This window comes from Emys orbicularis, chromosome 9 (genome assembly GCF_028017835.1).
Source record: "Emys orbicularis isolate rEmyOrb1 chromosome 9, rEmyOrb1.hap1, whole genome shotgun sequence".
NCBI classification, from domain to species: Eukaryota; Metazoa; Chordata; order Testudines; family Emydidae; genus Emys; species Emys orbicularis.
In genome coordinates, this window is record NC_088691.1 from 3,146,066 (window position 1) to 3,164,399 (window position 18,334).

Consider the following 18,334-nt stretch of genomic DNA (forward strand, 5'->3'; position numbering starts at 1 on the left):
AGTTAAAGCAAGAATCTGGAGGCTAATAGTTCCCATGAGATGCCGCAGATACAGAGATCTCTTAAATAGGGACCCAATTCAGCAAAGATTATAGCTACCATCCACACCATAGAAGCCCCTGTTTCTGGGTGCCCTTAGACTTGGGAAGGCTTCGAAGCTTTGAGGATTTTTTAAAACTTGAATGAGTCCCTTCCTTTGACCTGGGGGTAATTGACACTAATTGGGACCCAGAGCCACCAGAGCTTCAGCTGCCCCAAGGCAAACATTTTCTCCTGTTCCCAGACGGATACTTGTTTCTCCCGTGCTCCTTGAGCTTCCTTCCAAGAGGCAATGCAGCCCAACGTGTCCAAACCCACCTCAGCAGGACACCAGCCAGGAGAAATTAGTTGTGCCCTATACAATCGCCAGCTGCTCTGCTGTAGACCATGGAATTGAGTCACTGAAAGCAGATGAGAAACCAGACATTAAAACTGTACCTCCAGCATGTCTTGACTTGCTTAATGCGCCGTGCTTGCCTATCTTAGTGGTTCACAGCCCAAAGTACTGTGCAGGCACATTCCTAAATCCACGTCACTTCCAGCTGCTAACCAGACAGAAGAAATGTGAGCTATGCTCCAGCATGCAGTTGTATATGTTACTTTCCCTCAGAACAGGTTCAATGCACAATCAAATCTGCAGGGAAGGCATTCTTGAGGACAGGCTTTCAGTGATGCCAGGTGATTTTCTGTACTCCATGGGCCACATGCTGTCCTTGGATGATCCCATTGGCCTCACTGAGAGCAATGCCTATATGACTGAGGACTGAATTTGGTCCTGTGTGTGAGTCACAGGGGACATTCAGGGACATCTTTCATTTCCTATGGCTTTAGGAAAGGTGGGGGAATGAAAGAATGTGCCGAAGTAGAGTGGGTCAAAAAATGTTTCTCACGGGACTTCAAAGCTCTGTTTCGCAGACTTTGAAATGGACCCATTTTCTGCTTTTCCTGGAAGATTCCACAGTATTTTGTCACCATTTTCATATCAGAATTTTTACTGAAATCTTGTTAGCAATAGTTCTCCAGCGTTTTTGTTTACTGGAATCTTGGTCTTTGGTAAACAAAAATGTTGGACAAAGATTTTGCGTATTATTTCAATAAATATTCTGATTTAAAACATAACAATAAAAATGTCACCACAAGCTTCAGGAAAAACAGAAAGTTTCAAGTATATCAGCAGTTTTTCACAAAAAGTTCAGTTTTCAGAAAATGTCGGTTTTCATTGGAAAAACTTTGAGTGAAATATTTCAAGCAGCTCTTCTTTCAAAGACTCAGTCCTGCAATGTGCTGAGCTCTTAACCCAGCAGAGCATTTAGGCGTGTGCTAAAGTTTAATAGGAGCAGCCCTACTGAAATGAATGGGACTACTCTTGTGCTTAACATTAGGCACATGCTTAAGTCTGGCATTTTCAAAGGAGCTTCTGTGCTAGGCTGAATCAGGGCAAGAGTGCTCAGCACTTTGCAGGATCGGCTCTGACTTCCTGCTCACATAATTCTATTTGAATAATGTTGAAACACACCTGGCTTTTTCTGCTTTCCAGAAACTTACTCAGTTGTACAGAACACTTCATGGTGCTTACACTAAAATATTGGAGGTGATGCACACAAGAAAAAGACTTCTAGGAACCTTTTTCCGAGTGGCCTTTTATGGACAAGTAAGTACATAGATCAGCTTGTCAACTAACCTGCCCCAAGCACCCTGTCTTTGCTCAGCCGTCTCATTCAGGAAGCATTCTCGTTGCGTTGACCACTAGCTTCTTTAAGATGGTTCTGTATTTTGCTCACTTGTGCTCTTTTATATAGTAAACTCTTCAGTACAGGGCTTCTGTACCTTGTTAATGTGTTATTACAAAGCTTTATGACACTGGGTGGGATTCTCAAAAGCAGCTGACTGATTTAGGATACAAGTCCCATTGATTTTTAATGAGATTTCTCCTCTTAAGTGACTTAGAAGCTTTTGAAAATCCTACCCTGTATAAATATTACTGTAATGAGTTAACAACGTTTAAAAAACACTTCGGATTACACAAGCAATACAGAACCAGTAGCGACCGTGGATATTTCCCTCTGCAGAAAATCATTGTGACTTTTTAGAATATTAGCATGGGTGTGTTCAGGGGGAAGGTCTGCTTAAAAACTGGTGGCACAATATGGCCCACTGTTATTACAGGTTTGACGTACTCCAACAGTGGCTCTGTCTGCAGTGCACATAGTCTGATGTCTCTCACTTTGGACTTCTATAAAATCAAAGACAGAATCCCTTTTAATAAAATGTATAAGGGGCAACAACTGGCTTTAATTTTCTATATGCTGGGATCATTCTAACTACATTTACAGTAATGTGACTAAATGATATTCAGCCTTATTCCCGGTACAGGTTCCAGATTTTCACTTTGAAAGTTTCACCAACTTTTTAGCTATTACTACACAGAGATCGTTTTAACATATAAACCTATCTTATCTGAGAAGTTTTTTTAAAACCATTTTAAAATGAGTTTTAAATTAAATGTTTAATGTCAAGAAATCTCTCCATTCACCACCTACGTCTTTCTGATTAATGCTAGACTTTCTTTGAAGAAGAGGATGGCAAAGAATACATTTACAAGGAACCCAAGCTGACGGGTCTGTCGGAGATCTCCCTGAGACTTCTTAAACTTTATGGAGAAAAATTCGGAGCAGAGAATGTAAAAATTATCCAGGATTCAAATAAGGTGGAGTTAAACGGCATGTGGTGTCACTGAGTCTAGACAGCCCTGCTAACAAAATGCGTGGAAGAGTGAGCTCTAGGCTGTAGAGTAGAGAGGTTCAAAGGAATGGAGACTCCATTCTAACATCCCCAATCCTTTGGGATTGTCCTCCTCACTCCTGTAGAACTCTCTCCATGTAAACATCACACAGTCGGGGCCCTGTGAGGTTTGGAGGAGGCAGGTCTCAGACCAGAAGGAGATGGATCTGGAGGGCTTCCAGGTGACAGTGAATGAAGTATTAACTCATGCTCTGCACCCTCTCTAGACTGAGACACGCAGCCAGAGGCAGAGAGCAGGGAGCAGCATAGAGGGGCTGATGCCCATATAGTCGGGGACAGGATTGGCTATGGGTCCTCAGGACTTGCCAGGCAGGCATGAGATGCCCCTTGTCCCTTTTGCAAACTCCTCCCTTTTACTAGGACGATGCCGTGGGATTTCCTTAGGACGTGTTCCATTCATGGGAGTTCCTCCCGTGCAGCAGGTGCTTGACATGCCCGTTCTGCTGCAATCGCACATCCCTCTAGCAGTAAATTGTGTTTTTTATTGAGCGTAAACCTGACAGTGTTCTGAACACAGGAACTACTTGCAGTAGCTTTGAAATGTCTGTCACCATCACAGGGTGTGACTGTGTCTTTATAGTGCTATGTGAGCAGGGGAAGGCCGTTACTGTGTGAAGGCGCTGGGAGCTCATCGCATAAGCAACCTGACGCTGTCTGGCAGAGGTCCAAAGGAATTCTTGTGGGTGAAATTCACCCGAGGCAGCAGGGTCAGTCCAAGGCCTGTGTGCCACTTAAGCCCTTGAAATAGCTTGTAAGTGGAACTAAAGTGATGTATGAATCCTATACAGGTCCTCTGCATGGGGTGAATTACACCCAGGATGGATAAATACGTGAATATCTAAACTGGTCGTTAATATAGTTTGTGCCTGTTTCCTCTTTTAGTAAATAACTCTCTTCTATCATAGGTCAATGTCAAAGATCTTGATCCCAAATATGCTCATATTCAAGTGACTTATGTGAAGCCCTACTTTGAAGACAAAGAACTCTCTGAAAGAAAGACTGAGTTTGAAAGAAATCACAACATTTGCAGATTTGTGTTTGAATCTCCTTATACCTTATCTGGGAAAAAACATGGCTCTGTGGAAGAGCAGTGCAAAAGACGGACCATTCTAACTAGTGAGTAGGACATTCTAAACATTAGGGAATAGGAATCAGCAAATATTGTTTTAACACACAAATCACAGCTGATTAATCTCCAAAAAATGGCAGGAATACCTCCTGTAACTTAGAATCATGCAGAATTGTTCCTTTTGGTTTGTTACATTTTATTCCCACATATAGAATGTTTAAAGTGTCAGCTAATTACAGTATTAACCCCTGGATCTCAAATTACTCCTGTGGGAATTCTGCACCACTATGTGGGCACAGAATTCATGGCCCCCACAGATTTCTTTACTTCCCCGCAGAAAAATGACTTTCTGACGGGAAAGCAAAGGGAAGCTGCAAGAATGGTCACGTGCCTCTCCCCAGCAGCATGGGCGTATCCTTTCAGACTCCCAGAGCAGCCGGCGGAGAGGTAAATCACTGTGGGGGCAGAGGTGGAGGAGCCCCCTATAATTGAACTCCCACCCTGCCAAGCCCCACACCTGGCCCTCCTCAGCCCTACTCTGTGCAGGGCTCAGCTGCTAGTCCAGGCTGGGCTGGGGATGGGGGAGGAGCGCACTTCCCCTGCACAAAGCGGCCGGGTCAGACCCACCCACAGAAACCTCCCCTGGCTCCACCACACCCCGCTTCCTGTCCCTATCACTCCTCAGCTCTGGGGTGCGGGGTCACTGTATGGGGAACTGCTCCCCTGTCCTCCTCTTGCACCTGGGCACCCCGTATACCCAGTACCCCCGCCAAGCCTCACTCCCCACACCTACAACCCCCCTGCCCCAGAACCCCCACCCTGCCGAGCCCCAGCCCCCTGCACAAGGCCCTCCCTGCTGAGCCCAACCCCCATGCATCTGGAACCCTGCTGAGTCCCTACCCCCTGCATCCATTCCCCCACCCCTGCACTCAGACCCCCCCCAACACTGAGCCCCACCCCCTGCATCCAGCCTTCCTATTCCTGCACCCAGTCCGCCCCCTGCACTCAAACCCCCACCTCGATGAGCCCCACCTCCTGTGCACCTGGACCACCCCAATGAGCCACCCGCACATGGACCCCCACTCCACTGAGCCCCAACCAGCTGCACCTGGATCCTCCCCCCACCAAGCCCCACTCCCCCAGCACCCAGACTCTCCATGCTGAGCCCCAGTCACCTTCACCTGGGACCTCCCTGCAGAGTCCAACTACCCCTGCATCCAGACCCTCCTCCCCCACTGAGCACCTGTGCGTCCAGATCCCCCTGGCACCCCCACCCCACTGAGCTGCCCGCACCCAGACTGCCCCATACAGAACCCTCTCACCCCACACCTGGATCCCCCCCCACTAAGCCCCTCCACACTTGGATCCTGCCAGGCTGAGCCTGCCTGCCCACACCTGGCACAGAGGGGTGGGTTCCCGAGGTGTTTCTGGGGCAGGCCCAGCCCTGGCACTGTGTCAGGATTGGGTGCAGCCTCACCATCGAGTCCCTGTCCCACCTCTGTGCAGACAGTGATCTGTGCTCCCCAATGCCATGCTGGAGCCTCCACATTTATTTACTGACAACATTTGCAGAATTTTGCAGAATTTTAAAATATTTTTAAATTTTTAATATTCTGTGCAGAATTTTTAATTTTAATTGGACATGGACTGAGTCTCCATATTGTTTTAGATCTGATTTATTCAACCTCACCACTTCCTCCCCCTCTTGTTTGTGATCATGTCATGCCTAAACACTATGGATGAAATCCTGACTCCTCTTGCAACTGAGTGGCAAAACTACGACTGACTTCAGCACAGCCAGGATTTTACCTTCGCTTTGTGAAATCCTCAGGATAGGGACCTGTCTAGATCTGTTCTGTGAGCCTTTGGGAAGGGGTCTACTGAGAAGATTTTCAGACTGTACATTCTGTTTGATGTGTTTAATAGCTTCAAACTCGTTTCCATATGTGAAGAAGAGAATTCCAGTAAATAACGAACAACAGGTTAATCTCAAGCCAATTGATGTTGCTACTGATGAGATAAAAGACAAGACAGCAGAGCTGCAAAAACTCTGCTCTTCCAATGAGGTTGACATGATCCAGCTGCAGCTCAAGTTGCAGGGTTGTGTTTCCGTACAGGTAAGGCCCGTCATTAGCACAGCCTCTTGAAATCATTACTCTGTTGACAGAACAGCTTATTTACTTTCCAGAAATCATTAACTAGCTCATTGGAGCACTGCAGGCCAGATCCTGCCAACAATACCTACTGTAGTACTTACCACTGTAAGTCAATGGAACTACTCATGGGAGTAAACACTATGCCCAGTTGTGTTCACAGAATCAGGCCCATATGTATTTGCCCATTATTTGTTTGTGGCAGGTGTTGGTTATATTTAACAGCTCTGAAAGACTGACCTGGAAAAGACGGACAGAAACAGCTTCATGAATCCTGACTTGTCCCCAGTCTGAGACATGGCCCATGTCAAGAGGTCACTCCCTAAAAAGGAAATGAAGGAATATCAATTTCTTCATTTTTCTTTTTGTATGTAAAGATTATAAATAGAAAAGTAAAGTCTAGCACAACCCTTAAAGCAAACCGTTGTAGCTGATAAACTCATATCTTGCATTCTTTTTAGTGTATCTAGATTGCTGAAACTTCAAACCCGTGTGTAAAATTTTCTAATACAGATAGCTTTGTTGGTGCTTTTCTTCTCTGAAAGTGATTTTTAATAAAGTAAGCAGCATTCAAGATTATGTCTAGAATGTGTAATTTCATGAGACTGTAAATGTGAAATAACAGCAAAATAATGGGATGAGATGATGCAGACAATGGATATTGACTCTACTATTAACGTAGTGCAAGTTCAGTAATTTTTAGTTTACAGGGTGTTTCTCCAGGTCAATGTTTCTCCATGTCAATATAATAAAATACATAATATTGCCCCAGATATCTGTATGAAATGCAAGACAGCCAGGCCCTCTTTCATGCACATGATATGGGACTGGTGGTAATAAATAAAAAATTGGAAAAATATCCTGAAGGAAATAAAACAAATATTGGCAATAGAATTTGAACAGGACTGAAAGGTTTATAGTAGGAGCTGCCCTCTTAAAGAGATTCAAACCAGGAATATATCGAATATAATGTCTTTAAACAATTTTTGGGAAAAAAGGGAAATATTAATAACATCATAATATGTAGTCAAGATTCAATATGTTGCTTAATATTGTTAATTCTGTATGAAGATATACTTATCAAGACAATATCATCATAATGTCTTATTGAAAATGACTCAGAATATCAGTAAAGAAATTTTTTCCATTCCCAAAAGTAAAGCCTAACATTTTGAACTACAGGTGCCTTCTGTTCTGTTACATAAACAGTACTATAGTATTGCTATCCCATGACCATATAGAAATGCACATCTAGTGGCATGAAGTAATAGCTTAAGTAATATTTCTAATAAAACAAACTTATTACCCTCTGAAATTAACCTAAAAGCTGCAGCATGAATGAGTTCTCACATTTTGGGTTTTAGGTTAATGCTGGTCCGCTGGCCTATGCTAGAGCTTTCCTGAATGACAATCAGTCCAGCAAATATCCCACTAAGAAGGTGAATGAGTTAAAAGAAATGTTCAGGTAGGTTACTAAGTAATTGAATTAGCCTGCTGGCCATAATGGGCTATATGGTTTTTCTTATATTTTTAATGATCAGAGTTAAGATTTGAAATACTAATTCAAAGATTTGGTACTGTCCTTCTGATTTTGGAAGGAGACTGGTTTCCGCTTTCCTGGCCCAAAAGTATCCTGACCATGATGAGCTTACCGAATGCTAGTCAGAACATCTTGCCTCCTTCTAACCCTGAGACCATTGCCCGTCACGCTGACCCATACTGTCTCATTGTTTTTTATACTCCCCCATCATTGGTCTGCCTGTATCCATCCATGTGTCTCTTGTCTTAGATGGTAAGCCCTTTGGGGCAGGGACTCTCTCTTCATTCTGGGTTTGTACAGCGTCTAGCACAATGGAATCCTGGTTCATGACTAGGGCACTTGGGGCTACAATAAATAACATAAAATAATAATGATGATAATAATTAATTTATAAATACACCAGTTGCTGCATACTGAAGCTGACTCTGTTTTTAAAGCTAGAGCTTTCATGAGCTATCAGGTGTCCAGTCTCAACACCTAGACAAAACTGTTTTTTAAAAGGGGAAATGTCTCGCTAAAAACCAAAGACTTTGTGTGTGTGTGTGTGTGTTTGTTAATTTTTTTAAATTATGCTTCATTTCCTGATCTTTCAAGAGAGACTTTTCTAGGGGGACTGTCAAACTGGAAAGAACTTTAAAATATTTAAATAAATCCATTTACTGTCCATGTGGTTCCATTACTCTCGCTTCCATTGCTACTTTTGCAAGGATATTTGATTTCAAACAAGAATTTGTCTTGCATCTGTCTGTCTATCAATCTATCTACCTACCAATCTATCCTGTCATTCTCTCTGTGGTCTTAGAATTGTGCCCAACTCTGTGCCTCCCAAGAGATAACTAAATATATTAAATAGCTAACTTCCCATCCTCCATTCAGCTAGGGCCATTGTAGCTTTTTCCCCACTTTTGTCCTTCCCTCTCTCCTCCTTCCTACTAGTCTGCCTTTGGTATCTAGAATTCCTCCAGGAGCAATGAGGCACACCCAGCCTGCTCGCCTGCTGCTGCCCCCTTTGCTGGGTGCAGCTGCCTCCCACCCCGACAGCTGAGCAGGCTGTGGACTCTTCTTTCCTGTCCCCTTCGGGGCACTGGGCACCCCTGGGAAGTAGTGCCGGACACTTATGCTTGCCACGAAAGAAAGAGGGAAGACATCTTGTACCCCTAACCCTGCTGCGCAATCTTGCGGTCCCGGCAGCTCTATCCCTTTCATAACACAGCCTTTGAAAGTCAGACGCACACGGTTATTTCACCACAGCCTCAGACAGGGGAGAAGCGGTTATGTGAAAGAGAGAACTTAATCCAAGAGTAACAGTAACAGCCGGGAATAGAATACAAACATCCTTTTTTGCTCAGTGCCACCCAAGAGAGAACCTGTGGGTTGCTTTTTGGATTAGATGTTGCCTTGTGCTTGCCCACGGGGCGAATTTGTAAACAAAGTCGCACGCATCCGTTTGTTTTTTTGGCTCCAATCTGCAAATGTGAATGAGAAATAATAATGCCCAGGGCCTATTTCTTTCATCCCCAGGAAGTTTATACAGGCCTGTGGACTTGCTCTGGAACTCAATGAGCAGCTCATTAAGGAGGACCAAGTAGAGTACCATGAAGGACTAAAATCAAACTTCAGAGACATGGTGAAAGAGCTTTCCGACATCATCCATGAACAGGCATGTATTAAAGAGACTCCCAAAACTATGCTGAAATATTATCTCTAGTCTGTGAGCACAATGTAGTGAAATCACATTCCATGGGCAACTTAATGATAGGAAGAATAAAAGAGGAGTCATCTGACTCGAAAAATTCTACAGAATCATTTCAGTGGAGGGACTCACTCCCTCCTTTTCCCCCCTCCCCCCAGTGGCCAGCTCCAGGTCCTCTAGTTGGTGGGAATTTTGATAATACAATGTCTTCAGAAATGGGTCAAGCTGGGTATCATTTGCAAGCCCTTTCTTCCATGCACACAGTTGTACCAAACATGGCAAACCTAGAACAATTATATAGCTACCTATTGGAGAAAATGTTGAAAATCAATGTTTTTTTTTAATTATACTCTAACACAGGAATGCATTGCTTACATAAACAAGGACATTGATCTCTGGCAATCCTAGGGAAGTTATCCTTGACATGTAGGACTGAAAATATTTATTCATCAAAGTCATCTCCATCTAGGGCATCACTGCTAGACCCATTGTCACACTGATTCTTGTCCATATCACACTTGGACTTCTCTGTACAAGGAAGGCTGCTGGCTAAACATTTGCATGGTGGTGAGCACCTGGTTTTTGCGCACGAGCATTTTATTAGTTGAAGGATTGATTGGGAAGCACATGGTATTTCACACATGACTAGTGTGATCAGTCCATCCTTCAACACCTCTTCATGCCTGATAGGGGATGGTAGTTTTGGATATGTTTGATCATCCCAGAGCCATTCCATTGCTTGATAATTTGTCCTCTAGACAGCACCCCTTCTCAATGGCAGTTTTGCTTTGTCTGCCTGCCTCTTGGAAAACGTCTACCAATGTAATGTTGGCAAGTGTCGTAATGTTGGTCTTCAAATGGCAAACTTGGCATGTAATCACCTCCAGCGTACTTATGACCTCATCAGTGACTGTCTCAGCTCTTCCAAGCACCTCCAGAGCCAGGACAGAGTCTTTGGAGGCTGAAACAAAAGCCTTCCAGTAAGATAATTTGGTCTTTCCAGCCAACCTCTAGTAGTGTCATTCTGAAAGGGCGTGGAGACCTGGCAGAGTGATAGGAACAGGTCTCTGAGGGATACCCTGCGATTCTGCTCCTCAGCAGCAGGCACAAAAACAGAATCTTCTGAAAGTCTTGGGTAGCATCTCTGTGACATACCACGGTGCAATCCAGATGAGTGAGGGGATGTCTCATCATTGCCCTGTAACCTTAGGTGCCTTACAGTGTCTTGCTGCTGTAGCCCCCACCTGGGCTGCTCACAGCCTTCCAGCATACCAGCCACCCCCTGTGTGTCTGTGTAGAACTGCAAACTTCCAGCCACACTTGGGTTACTTCTGCAGGGTGACCCCATCATATTCCCAATCGCAGATTTCCCCCCATAAATGTATGTCCTGTGCCGCCCAGCCCTCTCCTGGACAGTTCAAATGTATTAAGTCCATTATTCCTTTAAGGGAATAATATACAGTAGCTTATTATCTTAAACAGTTACCCAGACACTGTAAGATAAACACAGTGGATTAGGTAAAACAAGTTTATTAACTATAAAGAGAGAGATTTTAAGTGAGTACAAGGAATGAGGCATAAAAGTCAAAATGATTACTAGAAAAATAAAGATAACACTTTCTAGTGCCTAGCTTAACAAACTATATTAGATTCAAAGCAAAATTTCTCATCACATGCTTCCAAGAGTGTTACTGACCAAACTCTTCCAGTCAGGGCCCCTTCCCCAGAGGCCAACGGCTGCTTCTTTTGTCTTCTCAGGTGCAAAGAGCGAAATGGACAGGGGGAGAGAGAGGACGAGGTCTCTTGGGGTGTTTGCTCCTCCTTTTTATAATTTCAGTCCTCCCCTTGAAAAACATTTCCAGCTGAGAACCAGGAGATGGAGGTCTGATGGAGGAAGGAGACCTCCAGCTGTTTTTTGCTAAATCTCTTTGTCCATGTCCCCTTTTCTTGCCAAAGAATGGCCACTTGATATGTGATGTCCCATCAGCTTTATTGACATCTGGCTGGGGCATCAGCTTGCCCTTTGTTTTAGAGAAACAGGGTTAGCCCCTCCTCAGACTTATCTGGGAAACACACTTCGGTCATGATGTCAGCTTATGTTCATAACTTTACACCTAATGGTGCTACATGCATTTTACCATGATATTACTAATCAGCAAGTTATGAGTTTTCAAATGATACCTCTCAAGGCATACTTTGTTCAAAGATTATTACAATAGTGTGTATGGTGTGAGTATGGCGTGCATTCCGTCACAATTGCACAGAGAGCATTAGAACATCTGAGTCTTGTGCAAACATTTGGAGTTCAGTTGCACCTCTCTTTGTGGCATTGATGGCATGCAAGGTAATTTTAGCGTCAGCCTCTTCGTGAGAGCTACGAAGAAACTTCACTGAACCATGCATGACAGTAGCTTCATAATGCCATGTCTCACATGTTGAAACTGTGAATAATGAATGCCTTTGGGCTAACAACAGAAGAAACAGGTGTTCTTCTCTAAACACATACCTTGGGACTTAGTATAAGGCAAGTCTTGCCCACAGCTGGCACTTGTCCCATCAATTTTCCTGTTGCTTGATGTACTTTCTCTCCAACCTTGCCATATTCAGTTTGTGTGCATTTCTTAGAGCATGTAAGGTGCCACAAGCGTTATGTGTAACCAGATCCTCAGTGGTCTTATCCTCCAAAGATTCGGCTCCTAGTTGGTACTCTTTGTCTCCCCATTGATACCTAAAAATGATCAAGACCAAAGTAAAAACAAGGATTTTCTAATAAATTACTTTGGGATTGTATGTAATGTAAATTACTTTGGGATTGTTACATAACTGTATGCATACTGTTTGCAGATGGATTCTGACGTCTTAATCGGTGCCTCATTACAACTCTTTTGACAAAATAAGCAAATCTGATAATACCACTGACCTGCTTCTTTTTTTCCAATGATGGCAAATCAACCTGATGCACTCCTTCCATTTACAGTAATCTGTAACATTAAAAAAATGATTCAGGTGTCATGTTCTGAGCATTAACTGATAACACAGTACTGCCAGTCAAGGGCCACAGTGTAACTTTGTGAGGGCTGCATGTTTCCCATGCCTGTGGTAAAGTATAATTTCCAGCTCCTCCCACCCCCAATTTCTCCGGAGCTCTGCTTAGCTGTCAGGGAGGGAAGAGTCTCCCTCTGACCCTCTCCTTGGCTGAGGCTAGCAGGCAGCTCCAGGATGCTGCCTCCTGGGTCCTAGTGCCCATCACCGTCATCTTCTGTGTATGCTGGGTCCCGTTTCTGGACAACTGGTGAGTGCCTGTGGGGGGCAGGGCAAAGGGATGGGGATGGGAAGGGGAAGAGGCAGTACCAGAGCAGTAGGGTGGGAAGCTTGCACAGAACCTGCACACACTCTATCCAGCTCCAGCCAGAACTATTGCCCCTCCCATGTATAAGGAACGAACTCCCACACATTTGTAGGAAAAACAAAACAAATCATCCTATTCTGGATACCTGTACTTTAACTTTTACAGAACCTTCCAGCGAGGGGCTTCAGAGGTATGATGCTCTGTGTTCAATACTGTATTGAACGGTACTAAAAATCAAAGACATCCAATGTTTTTCTTTGGTGTATTTTTCTGTACTGGGATGCACAGGCCACCAAGTTCTTTCCTTATGCTCAGCCTAGTTCCACAGGCCAACGCAGCTTTGTACTTTTAAGGGGCTGCAAAATCACTGGAGGAAGCTCAACATACAATGTTGTAGGTTTCTCCCTCCCCGCTCCCTCAAGGATTTTAAATCCACTTCTTAGCAGGCTATGATAGAAAGACTGGCTGAATAGGCTAAAGGCAGGTTCTGTCCATTTGCTGGTTGGTTCTCTAGTTGTTCAATCCATCATAAAAGTACCTCACATTTGATTTCTTTTGAGTTTCATTCCAAAAACTTAAAGCTAAATAAACCTGAAGTTAGTCCTCATTTTTCTGCTCCAATTCAAACTAACTTCTTTCCCAACTGGAAAATGTTGGGTGAGCCTGGAATGTGATTCGAGACGGGAATGAGAACACAAGCCAATTCCTGCTGACAGTTGCACCTGTGTAGCCTTATTGACTTGAGGGAGAACAGATTTTTGCACAAGAATAGATTTTGGTTCCTTCTGCTTTTTCGCATGTGGTATAAGCAGAATCTCATTCACTCTCCTCCCCTAAACTCTGAGCACTTAACGAAAAAAATAAGCAAGGTCTGCTTGATTTACACCTGCAAACGAAACAGCAAGCTCTCCCTTCATTCTACACCAGCCTTAAACACCAGACCTGATGTAACAAGGGTGTCACTACAGCAGCCTTGGTTGGACTGTTCTTTTGAAAGATCCTTACTGGTTTTTTTAAGATGCTGATTTTCAATGAAGTCTTTTTGTTCAGCGGGGCAGAGAACACAACTGGGGGGAGGGATAGCTCAGTGGTTTGAGCATTGGCCTGCTAAACCCAGGGTTGTGAGTTCAATCCTTGAGGGGGCCACTTGGGGATCTGGGGCAAAATCAGTACTTGGTCCTGCTAGTGAAGGCAGGGGGCTGGACTCGATGACCTTTCAAGGTCCCTTCCAGTTCTAGGAGATGGGATATCTCCATTAAAAAAAAAAAAAAAAAAAAAAAAAAACAGGGAATAGCTCTGTTTTGTCAACTCCTAGTCACTCAAAAGCTGAAAGGCTTTAGATTAAGTTTGTTTAATGTTTGTACAGTGATTTTGAAGAGCTAACATAGTACAGAAGTGCTAAATATCATGACTGGGCAGCCATCTAACGATCTGTGTCACTTCCATCTGTTATCTTTTTCTTACAGAAAGCTTAAAACAAACACATGCAAACCGTAGGGGGCTGGTGCACACAGAACTCATGCTTAGAAAACCTCATGTCAGAGCTGCTGATCACACATTCTAGAATAGATAATACTTAGTCCTGCCATGAGTGCAGGGGACTGGACTAGATGACCTCTCGAGGTCCCTTCCACTCCTATGCTTCTATCTATTATTCTAATTGTGAAAGAGCTTGGTGACAGAATGGCCTGATGCGGTGAATCACTGGAGATTAACTATGCAAACTGGGTATCATCCCACAAATAATATTTGGGTTCAATGTGAAAACAGTAATTCATTGTCCTCAGCCAGTGCAACACTGGGAGGCAGCTTTCAGAGCAAGACAGCCTAAAATACAATGCCACCCAATGTCATTTTCCCACTACTACTTCCTCTACTTCAGTGGATTTTACACCCGAGTGGTTTTCTTTTACATAATAAAAGCTGGCTGCCTCCCAGGCTGCAGTCAGAGTGAGATAGGGTGTGTGATGTAGAGGCCATAGCTTGGGGGAAACACCTGCAGGGCTTGGCTTTGCACTGTGCCGGGGAGAGCTGAGGGTAGAAGCACAAGGCTGAAAGAGGTGAGCAGGATGGGGAATGTTGCAGTGTTCATCCTCATACAGATGAGCACTCCACCACCTAGGAGAAAGGAGGCCTAAGAGAAGGACAGCATAGCATCCCTCGTGCTACCTCTTACTCAGAAGTATCTGTTGGAAGAATTGCGTGTCGTGAGAATAGAATAAACTTGTTAATTTTACATAAATTAATATGTAAATATGTATGTAGAGGAATGTTTGATGACTTCATAATTCATATTTAGGCCCCTCATAACCTTAATCCGGCCCTGGGGGTGGGGGTAGCAAGTCCTCCCTGTCATGCTGTAAAGGGTGACACTTTTGAAATTATGATCCTGTAGACTTTTACAAATCAAATAACACCTCCCTTACTTTCCTATCATTAATTTGCCCACAGAATTACACATGCTCCCAGTCTGCTACCCAAACATGGCTATATTGTGTGTCAAGGACTTAAATGGGATTTTTTTTTTGTGCTTGAAAACAGGCTCAAATTTTTCTTTCATTATTTAACTGCATATGAAAACCCAAGCCCCTGAATATGGAAGCGTGGGTGATTCAGTAGATGGAACTCTAACCTCTGAGTTTGTTTTGAGCCTGTGCCTCATTGTGGAGTTGCAGCATACTGTGCTTCAGGGTGCAGCCTTCACAGATGCAAATAACTAGGATCCTAGCCATGTATAGACATGAAGAACTCAGGCAGTTTTTGCCAGAGTACAGTAATAAGTCTTGGCTTGCTGGCAACTTGATTAGTTACATCTTGCCTATATAAATTCCTTCCCTCATTTGTCTGATGTTTTCTGCTTCCTGGCCTAAACAGCAATGTATGTGTTAAACAGCACGTAAAACCCAGGAGGGAATGAAGTGAGTGTGTGGGTGTTATACCATTAGGCCTGGGCTATACTAGCGGGGGGGGTTCGAACTAAGATACGCAACTTTAGCTACGCTCTTCGCGTAGGTGAAGTCAAAGTATCTTAGTTCGACTTACCTGGCCGTCCTCACGGCGGCGAGTCAACTGCCGCGGCTCCCCCGTCGACTCCGCTTACTCCTCCTGCCAAGGTGGAGTACGGGCATCGATTCATCGCGTCCAGACAAGACGCGATAAATCGATCCCTGATACATCAAACACTACCCGCTGATCTGGCGGGTAGTATAGACGTACCCTTAGATATACATGCACTGTAATCACACTTTGGGAATCTTCTGGGTGAAAGGTGTTGTACAGATGTAATCTATGATCAATAATAGCATAGTGTTAACAGATGCAGAAAAATAACTTGTACCATCCCCATTAACATGGTATGAAATCAGAGGCCAGTTGGCTCTTCAAACTGATCTCTCTACCTCTAGGATCATATCTTTAATTTATAAAAGAAAGTTACTATAACAAAGCTACAGTACTAGGTGTCTAAAATGAATAGTTGTGTTTGTACTATGTGTTTCCAAGTGTTTGTAACTTCTGATTGAACAAGATGTTCTCAGAATTTCCTAGTCATGTTATGCACAATAATTTCATCTCTCACAGGTTAGAATACTATATACAGTATAATTTTAAATGAACATGTGAAATCAAAATTATTTTACATTAAAATAGTCTGGGGCAGTGATTCCCAAACTGGGGTTCGCGAAATGTTACAGGGGGTTCTCGGGAAAAAATTCCCTAATGGCGGACAGAGCTGTCCCTAGGGACCCCAGGCACCATGGGGCCAGCAGCCCAGAGCCTCTGGACTTCCAAGAGCTAAGCAGATCAAAGCAAGCATATCTGTCACACTGAGGAGATTTAAACTTCAAGACTCCTTATAAGAAATGGAAAGGGAGGTGGATATTTTTTGCTGTTTTTAAAATTTAAATAGGCAGCTAGTATTGTTTTTAAAATTATTATGAAGAACAAGTTTAAGCTTTGTTGTAATGTGCGTTGTTTGCCTGGACTGCTCAAGACCTGAATGCTTGTGTAGGAGGAACTCTTTAAGTTGGCTTCTTAAATACCTTCATGCTGTTTCACATCTGATACTCCTTGATGAAACATAGGAGCTTTGTCTTATAACAGGCTTATTCAAAGTGATACAAGCTACGAACGTGAGATCTTGGAAGAGCATAGGCATGCGCAGCCCATTTCATTAGGGTGTGCACCCAGGGAGCCCCGCCCTGCCCTAGTCCCGCCCCCATCCACTCCCTCCTACTTCCCGCCCCCTGACTTCCCCCCTCAGAACCTCCAACCCCCCCTGCTCCTTGTCCCCTGACTACCTCCTCCTGGGACCCCTGCCCCTAACTGCCCCCCAGAACCTCACCCCCTACTTAAGCCTCCCTGCTCGTCCCCGACCGCCCCCTTAGGACCCTACCCCCTACCTGTCCCCTGACTGCCCCGACCGTTATCCACACCCCCGCCCCTAGACAGACCCCCGGGACTCCCACGCCTATCCAACCGTTCCCCACCCCCAACAGGACCCCCAGAACTCCTGACCCATACAACCTCCCTGCCTCCCCCAACCCCTCTCCACACCCCTGCCTCCTGACAGCCCCCCCAGAACTCCTGACTCATCCAACCCCCCCAGCTCCTTGTCCTCTGACCACCCCCTCCAGAGACCCCCCCCACTAACTGCCCCCCCTGGACCCTCTTTGCTCCCTGTCCCCTGACTGCCCTGACCCCTATCCACCCCCTGCCCCCTGAGAGACCCCGGGACTTCCATGCCCCATCCAATCCCCCCTGCTCCCTGACTGCCCCCTCCAGAGACCCCCTGCCCCTAATCACCACCGCCCCGGATCCCACCCCCTATCCAACCCACCCTGTCCCCTGACTACCCCCACCCCTTATCCAACCCCCCGGCCCCGGACCCCTTACCATGAGATGAGGCTCCTAGCCTCCCCGAGGAGCCAAACACTGCCCCGCGGGAGTGCACAGCCTCGGCCCCCAGAGCACTGCGCATGGCGGCATGGCTCCGGATGAGCGGGGAGCGTGTCTGCCTTACCACGGAGCCAAATGCTGCCCCGGGGGAGCACGCAGCCCCAGCCCCCAGAGCACTGCACGCGTGGCGGCATGGCTCCAGGGGAGGGGGGAGCGTGTCTGACTCCCCGCAGAGCTCCGGCCCCCAGAGTGCTGCGCGCGAGGCGGCATAGCTCCAGAGGAGGGGGCAAGGCGGGGGAGGGTCCGGCGGCTTGCTGCGCTCGGCTGGGAGTGCAGACCCCGCGGCTTGCCGCGCCGGGAGAGTGGAGCCATTTGCCCACCCCTGCATTACGGTGTGCCTGGGCACACCTGGCACACCCCATGTGCACGCCTATGTGGAAGAGTGTTGCCGTTTTCATAATGTAATAAAAATACTGTAATGATAAATAATAATTAATAAATAGTGTGTAATAAGCATGTCATAAAAACACATTTTATATTTCCAAGATCACTGCTTTTATAATTTATACTCAGGTAAAGGAGAAAATCCCTGGAAATATTCATTTTTAGGAGGGGGTTCACGAGACTTGACATTTTAGTGAAAGGGGTTCATAGGTTGTTAAAGTTTGGGAACCACTGGTCTGGGGGGAGGGTCTGCACACACTATATAATGATTTTTGTTTGATTAAACAGTTCCCTTCATTTCTATTATAACTGTACCATTTTATATTCATATACATCATCAGGTCTCTTGA

General features: G+C 45.0%; 1 protein-coding gene across 1 annotated transcript in view; it reads left to right on the top strand.

Annotated features, from left to right (window-relative positions):
• Positions 1-18,334, top strand: part of DOCK11 (dedicator of cytokinesis 11) — a 120,894-nt gene that overhangs the window by 99,379 nt on the left and 3,181 nt on the right. The window contains exons 47-52 of the mRNA XM_065410821.1: positions 1,576-1,689; positions 2,599-2,745; positions 3,746-3,956; positions 5,836-6,026; positions 7,427-7,527; positions 9,124-9,262. Of these exons, the coding sequence (XP_065266893.1) occupies positions 1,576-1,689; positions 2,599-2,745; positions 3,746-3,956; positions 5,836-6,026; positions 7,427-7,527; positions 9,124-9,262 (903 nt within the window). The remainder of the gene's footprint in view (positions 1-1,575; positions 1,690-2,598; positions 2,746-3,745; positions 3,957-5,835; positions 6,027-7,426; positions 7,528-9,123; positions 9,263-18,334) is intronic.